Genomic DNA, 8,232 nt, shown 5'->3' with positions numbered 1-8,232 from the left:
GCGACAGAGGATAGGAAGCGGCGGAACCAGCATTGGTCGGAGCGGGGGCGGAGGAGGAGGGAGGGTTGTGCACAGGTGAGGGCCTGCGGAGCTCTTTTCATTTTTTTGTTTAAGTCGTGAGTTTTGTATGGTAATCACATTTCCGGGAAAATGAATAACACCATATTGAGTGTTATTCAGACTACCCCATTTTGGGGTAAAATGAATCCCATGGGATTGATATTCTTGAGAATCTGAAAATCACAACTATTGTACCAAACATAGTAATATGAGAAGATTCCTATTCCCACTAAAAGATTACCCCATATCAATTCCAATCCACTTTGTTTGGTAAAAACCATTCATCATCCTTTGTCAAATATGTTTTCTTCAAAAGTCGGGCATAAAATTGAGATTACACATAAACTTAAGAGTATGATAGTTTCACAGCTCGAATTAAGAACTTGAGTTGAGTTGTGTATGTGAGAGAAATACGCTGTGACAAAAAAATTAAATTTAAATTTTTATAAGAGAAAAACTATAACAATAGAGTTTGAGTTGTGAAAAAAAAACAAGACGTAGACGCAAGTCTTAGTTATGATTGTGAATGGGATGAGAGATCAGGGCGAAGCTCTTCAAGTGCAAATATGTGATAAAAGTAAACAAATAAGCTCTTCTTTTTGTCTCTTTGTTTAAATTGAATTGTCTGTATTAGTTTCTAAAGGAAGAAATAATCTTTTTTTCTATATCATTATAATGTCCGTACAAATCCGAACTGACCCGAATACGGATAGAAGAATTGACTACATGTGCTGTGAGTAGTGTGCATTTGATTGAATGGCTCAAGTGAGGCAAATTTGGGTGTGCATTTTATAGAGACCCTTTGATATTGATATATGTTAAGTTAGTAATTTAATGGCTTACTCTAGATAAAAAGCAATTCAAGATTTCCACGCAAGACCATTGGCTCATGGGTTCAGAATTATGATTCAGAATTATTTTCGATTTACGTGTATTTTTTGTGAGAGAAAACACTATAGCAAGTTATGAACTATGATCCGAATCATGACACGAATCCTTGCTCCAAACGCAGCATAAGAGTTCGTTTGCTACGAGGATTCAAATCATGGTGATTCTAATCATGATTCTGGAACCAAAACTATGATTCATGATTTTAGATTTAAATCATGATTCTGAAACCATGATTCAGAATCAGGGGTTTGAATCACTTTGAATCAAGATAGGGGTGGTTTTAGAATCATGATTTGAGCTAGTTTAAAATATCACATCAGGTTCCGAATCATGATTCATAATCATCCAAACCAAATATTAATTCTGAATCATGATTTAGAATCATTGTAAACAAACACTGATTCTAAACTAGGGTCTAAATTATGATTCTGGATCCATCTACTAAACACATCCTAAAATTGGCCAGCTCGAGCTTTATTATACCAGCAGGCTAAGAGGTCTACCTCCAACTCGTTTTTGGTTAACACGATAAAAGCCAATACTATTTTTATTGACAAAAGGCTTATAAATCTCAGCGCAACATATATAAATGATTAGTGGAGTACTTTGGTTAATAGTTCTTTGAGAAAATTATAGAGTGTGCAGTTTTAAATTTTTATTCATTATTTTTTATTAATAACCTTTTAACTTATAATTATTTGACTAAAGAGAGTATTCATCAAGAGTAATAGACAAAAATTCAGACCTAAAAGTTAGAAGCTTTTACGATAGGTTCCAAAAAATCCAAGTCAGGAAAATATCCCTCGACTAGCCAAAACTCAAGAATAGTCATTGGGTAATGTTGACGGTGAAATTTCGTCAATAAAAACAGGCCAGATTACCTCTGGGTTTCCCGTTGGATTACCGACCTTAGTGTTGAGTGTGTGTGAGAATTTGTTGGAGGGGTGTATTGTGCGTTAATGAAAGATTTGCACAAATAAGGAACACAAGAGATTTTATAGTGGTTTACTCTATAAAATCAGAGCTACATCCACTGTGGTTGTATATTTCTTTTGAGAGGATTACAATTTACATCAATTGCTCTTTTTTCTCTTGGATCTCTACCCCTTTCCTGCATGGGGTCTTGCCTTTTTTATATTGGGGGCTTCTTTCGCTGGGTTGATTTTCTTCGTAGGTAGAAGCACTCAAGTGTTCTCCCTTTTTAGGCCCAGTCGTAGCCCACTAATCACTTGGAGTACTGTTCACTCAGCCAATTAGTCTTCTATTACGGCTCTGTGCATTCCTGTAACCCTTTTCTGTCCCCTGTGGGGCGGTTTAAGGGTTCGTAATAAATGCCTGCCTTGCAGTCATCCCCCACTTTTGTACGTAATTTGCCACGTCAGACCTTTCCCCAAAGAGCATTCCCCTCGTCGCCAGTGTTGCTTAACCCAACTGTCCTTCTTGGCTGTTGGTTCCACCGTCGAGAGATTTCTATGTCCTAAGGTCGACGGTACGATCTGTCGACGCCAGGAGGAATCGACGCCCTAAGTTGGACTTTTCACTTGGGTTCTTTATAACGGAATCGGAGGGAGCCCCAGGCGTCGAGGGTCGTTGCTTTGCGGGGAGTAATTAAGGCTACGTGTCATATTATCGTTCTTCCACGTGTCCTTCACATTTTCCCACACAACAGGTAACATATTCTTTTTTGTAGCTATCAGATTGACCGGTTCACCGGAAGTAGCCCGTTTGGTCATCCACCAGGCCATGTTGACAGCAAGATCCTAGGTCCGCTTTGGCACATTAAAAAAGGAAAAATTGGAGAAAATTGTTGAACTTACATTTAGATGTGCATGAGTATGAAATTTTAACCTCTTATACTTAATTAATATCCTTTTGACTGATATAATTATTTGACTAAAAATGATGTTTATTAAGAGTACGAGATAAAATTCTAGACACATAAATTCTAAGGGATATTTGTCTCATTTCTCTTAAAAATTATGTTTTCATTGAGGCTTTTGTGTCAAACAATTCTTTATGACCTCTTGAATCATCCACAAAAAAGTCCATAGATTTCTAAGATGAAAAACGTCTTTTACCGAATGTCATGAGCATTTCAAAACATGCGATCTCTAAATTTTTTGTGCAAACAGAAGCCTAAAGTATTTGAGATAAATTTTGTGTAGTAGTTAGAACATTAATACAAGACTACTGAATAAAATTCAAGCTATGAAAACTTGGTTTTTTTTTTTTTTTTTTTTTTTTTTTTTTTTTTTTTTTTTTCCTGCAAGCTCTAAATTTTGCATCCTAGCTGAATTCGTTCTTAAAAATCTTTGATCCAAAAAGTATTCTTTAGATTTTCTTTATGACTCGAGTCTTTAAAATTCTTGATATAATATAGGCTTAAAACACTCAAGAAAAATCATTAATAATCCAAAATCAATTGTTTGTTATCGACAAAATAATTATACGTTTTAATACCAAAAAAAAGAAAAAAAAAACCTAGGGCTAATGTTCTACAACTAAAGAGTTTCTTGGAACGTCAAATCTTTGTTAAAGTTTTATTAGTCCCATCGTTTAAGTTTTGTTATGATTTTGATAGAACTTAACTGTTTATAATTGTGACCTATCAGTTGAGATTTGTTTTTGGTACCGCAAAAATTTACTAACAATGTAGCATCCAACAATAGAATCAAGAAGAAAGGAAAAAAGAAAAAAAAAAAGAATACAATCCCGTTCAAACAACTGCATCTTGGCTTGGATTGGCCATGATCAAACAAGTCATTGATCCTCTAGCAAAACTAGATGACAGCCATACATCTTTCATAAACTTGGAATTGTCCTTCAGAGCTAATTATGTCACATACATAAATATTTATTATAGTTTAGGGACATTAATTAACAAGAACCGCACAGATTTTACAATCATATTGATCAGACGGTTGATTGTTTATATCAAAAAGATATCATTGTCCTTGATGTTAATATGCCTTATAATATATGTTTGGTTGGACACATTAGTCCCGTTCATTTCAGCGATTTGAGTTTTGTTACAGTAAAAAATTCTTAGAAATAGTCACATCTAATTTTTTTGCTACAGAAAAAGTTCTCACATAAAATGGGAGAAAAAGGAAAATAGGCCAAGATTTGAGATGAATTAAAATTAATAGACTAATAGTTTACATAAGTTAATAAATAGGCCAAATTACTATTTTCGTCCGTAACTTGTCTGGTTCTGAACCATAACTTGACAAGTTATTGTCCATAATTATCAATAACTTGTCTGGTTATGAACCATAACTTGACAAGTTTGTCCATAACTTATCTGGTTATGAACCATAACTTGACAAGTTATGACCTATTAATTTCTATAACTAAAAATTGGCCTATATACTTTCTTAAACTTTTCATATTGGCATATTTTCTACTATTTTTCACATAAAATTACATCTTAATTTAAATTAAAAACTAAAATCAACGAACTGCCTTACTCTACTTTTCTCATCACAATGTGAACTAAAAAAATAAGAAAAAATTGAAGGAAAGATTCCACAGTTGACTTGAACAAGAGATTGAATTTAGGTCTAGGGGTGGTATTGTCTATTGCCCCACCACTTATTTATTAAATTGGTTGTATAGTACAATGATAAATGGTCTTATGACCAGGTCTGCATTGCAATCCGCTCAACAATGAAAAGTAGGGTATCAAAAAAACATTTATTAAAGTGTAGGTTGAATTATAAAAAACACAAGGTACTATACTATACGCATAATAAATTTGTTTAAAATTATGTCAAATCATGTACTTTTTCATTTTTTATTAGGTTAATTACATAATTATACCTTCTAGTTTTAATTAATTCTCAATTTGTCGTTCTATTTTTAGAAATTATAAAAATATTCTTTGAATTTTTAAAAATTATTACAATTTCATCCCTTGCTTACTTTGTGATAGATATAACTACCTTTAAATAGTTTATGAAAAATATATTATAGATTTTTAGAAAACATAGACAAACCCTAAAACAAAACATAGACTTTCAAACCAAAGATCTTGAGTTTTATTTTCTTTAAATAATATACTTTTTTTTCTCAAAAACAAATTCGATCTAATTAAGGTGTCTTCTCGTCTTTTTTTTTTTCTTTTCACAAAATCTGTGAGGGGTAAAATTGAAAAAAAAAAGCTTTTGAAATTCAAGGAATACTTTTTGTAGTTTCTAAAAAAAGGAATAAATTGAGAATTACTTAAAATTATAAGCTATAATTAGATAATTAACCTTTATCTTATGTAATATACTAGTAAAAAACTGACAAAATAACTTCATATATCTCACTAGTTGAAAAATCTTATAAGACTAAAAGACGGTGGCTCCTGCCAAAATGATACTTCTCCACTGAGCTAAAACTATTGATATGGTATTATTTTCTCTATGATATCACTCCTCAAAATAATTTATAATAGAAAAAAAAAACCAAATTCCTCAAGGTGGTTCATGCCTTTTTGTATTGTATGTATCATACGCATACATTATATATATATATAAAGGCGCACAAACAGAAGAACAAGAAAACCTCATAAATCTTATCTTAATAGTCTAAAAGTCACAGAATATTTATAAGATTTGAAATTGGTGTCTCAATCATTGGATCATCATGTAGTGGTGTCTCTCCATTAAACTATTTGGTAAAAATATATACACTACATACATAAAAGTATGATTTTGAATCAAAATAATACTTTATGAGCGTGTATATATTTTATGACTCCCCTAAAAAAAATCACTAATAGGCTGAGTTAATTCTTTTCTCTTCTCTCAAAATGTTGTTGCTCTATAACCTCATTTTAAAGCCTTTTTCGATTGATGAACGAACTATATAGCGTTCGATTTGTGATCTAACGAAAATAAATTAAACTTATCCGTTAAATAAAATTGAGTTAGGATTTTTTTTTTCATTAATAAGCAAACTCTAAGGGGTTGTTTAGTTGGGAGATTCGTACTCCGATTCGAATCATGATTCATAGTTTGTTATAATATTTTCTCTCATAAAAAATACACGTAAATTAAAAATAATTCTAATTTCATTATTCTAATTCATAAACTAAACGTATGCTTAAACTCTTAACCGACGATATGACATCAATAATTTTTCTTATTTATTTAAACAAAAAAAAAAGTTTATACTCCATTATTGTGGTGTCTCACGCCAAAGACCAGATCCCACTCTCTACTCATCACTCACTCACACCCTGACTCAACGAATGCACCAAATAAACCCCACGCACACGCATTTCAAGTGGCCAACACTTTTAAACCAAACCAAACTCTCCAATTACTCACTTCAACAATATATTTCTCTCTCCATCTCTCTCTCTCTCTCTAAACACAGAGGAGAGAGAGATAAAGAGTAGAGCATTCATCGACCCAATGCTTTTCTACTAGATCGTAGGCTTCCAAAAAAGATCCCTTCTCCTTCCTCAACGAATTTCCCACTTCCCAACCAAAACCAATCTTTTTTTCTTTGCTGATCCAACCAAAACCAATCTTATCCCACCCAAATTCCTCTTTTGAACTCTCATCCTCCAATACCCACTTCCCAAAATCGATTATTTTCTCTGTTCCCGATGCCAAAATCTCCGGAAAACGAAGATGGGTCTGCTCCAAACAGGTTCTATCTATGGCCGCCGCCACCGCCGCCGCATTTAGCTCAAATCAAGTTCAACCCAATGAAGCGCACAATCCGTCCTCTCTTCAGCATTCTTCTTCTCATAATCTTCCTCTCTACTCTCCTCTCTCGAACTCTCTTTCGCACAAGCCTGAGCTCGTTAGAGCTCGAAAACACCATTATTCCAATCCCAAGTCCGCAGCTTAGCCCAGTTGTGTTCAATGAAACGTTGCTCAATTTGGCAGCCATTGATTTGGGCGAAGAGAAATCGAAGCAAGAGATATCGCAGTTGTTGGACGGAGACTTTGATAGTTTAGGTAGATACAGGGCTTTTACTACTTGGAGAAGATTCAACCACAGAGATATCAGGGCAAGAACTTCTTCCAGTGGAGCTTCTTTGTTAATTCGCTCGCCGAATTTCTACCGGCAATGGCTGGCTTTCAGAAGGGCTCTTCATGATTGGTCGAGAAACAAGAGGTACCAACCCGAAATCATGTCTGAATTGATAAGACTCGTTAAGAATCCCATCGATAAGTATAATGGAACAAACGGTTCTGATAAGAGATATTCTTCTTGTGCTGTTGTGGGGAATAGTGGGATTTTGTTGAACAATGATTATGGAGAGGTAATTGATGGGCATGAAGTTGTTATAAGGCTTAACAATGCGAGAATCGAGAGTTATGAGCGGAAAGTCGGGTCAAAAACGAGTATTTCCTTTGTGAATAGTAATATTTTGCATCTTTGTGCTAGGAGGGAAGGTTGTTTTTGTCACCCTTATGGAGAGAATGTGCCTGTTGTTATGTACATTTGCCAGGCCTTGCATTTCTTGGACTATACGGTTTGTAACTCGTCACACAAGTCGCCGTTGATCGTCACGGATGCGAGGTTCGACACGCTGTGCGCGAGGATCGTGAAGTACTATTCGCTGAAACTGTTTGTGGAGAAGAAAGGGAAGGGGTTGGAGACTTGGGGGAAGGAACATGATGGTCCCTTTTTTCACTACTCTTCTGGTGTGCAAGCGGTGATGTTGGCTTTGGGGATTTGTGATAGAGTTAGTGTTTTCGGGTTTGGGAAGTCAGATTTGGCTAAGCATCACTATCATACAAATCAGAAGGGTGAGCTTCATTTGCATGATTATGAAGCTGAGTACGAGTTTTATCATGACTTGGTTGAGAGGCCTGAGGCGATACCGTTTATTCCACGCACTTTCAAGACTCCTCCTGTGGTTGTATATCAGTGACCCTTTTTTCTTACTTTATTTTTATTTTTTCTTTTCCTTTTTTGGTTGTGGAATTAGCTGATTTGTTAAGGTCTTACTCATTTTCTAATGTTACAATCGGTCGAAATTTCGTTTCCTTTTTCACATTTTGACCCTGTACTGTCAAAGATGGTTTTGGGGTGATAGCAATTGTAAAGTTGGATTCTTGGGAATCTGTCACCATTCACTTAAAAGGGATGTACTGTATTTCTTCTGCTTTTAATGTGTAACGTAACTTATTCTGTTATATCATACTCTGGCGTGTTTGGAGAATTGTATATGTTGTTTTGGCATATTACTATTTATACAAAGTTTGAAATTAAATAGTGCAGTGCCATGAATTCACTGAAAAAGCACAAGAAAAAAAAATCTTTGTTAAA

At 34.4% G+C, this 8,232-nt stretch overlaps 1 protein-coding gene across 2 annotated transcripts; it reads left to right on the top strand.

The window, feature by feature from the left end:
- The first annotated feature begins 6,286 nt into the window (after positions 1-6,286).
- On the top strand, positions 6,287-8,104 carry LOC21405179 (beta-1,6-galactosyltransferase GALT29A). 2 transcript variants are annotated; one of them, XM_024161272.1, is made up of 2 exons: positions 6,287-7,071; positions 7,345-8,104. In XM_024161272.1, exons 1-2 carry the CDS (start codon positions 6,554-6,556, stop codon positions 7,832-7,834), a joined length of 1,008 nt encoding a protein of 335 aa, XP_024017040.1. In that variant the 5' UTR covers positions 6,287-6,553; the 3' UTR covers positions 7,835-8,104. The 2 variants fall into 2 exon arrangements, with proteins under 2 accessions (XP_024017040.1, XP_010089845.1); XM_010091543.2 differs by having other exon boundaries at positions 6,287-8,104.
- Positions 8,105-8,232: the final 128 nt, after the last annotated feature.

Source organism: Morus notabilis, unplaced genomic scaffold, assembly GCF_000414095.1.
Source record: "Morus notabilis unplaced genomic scaffold, ASM41409v2 Scaffold825, whole genome shotgun sequence".
In the NCBI taxonomy this organism is placed as follows: domain Eukaryota; kingdom Viridiplantae; phylum Streptophyta; class Magnoliopsida; order Rosales; family Moraceae; genus Morus; species Morus notabilis.
The sequence above is the reverse complement of the archived record's forward strand: the minus strand, read 5'-3'. Positions and strand labels throughout refer to the sequence as shown.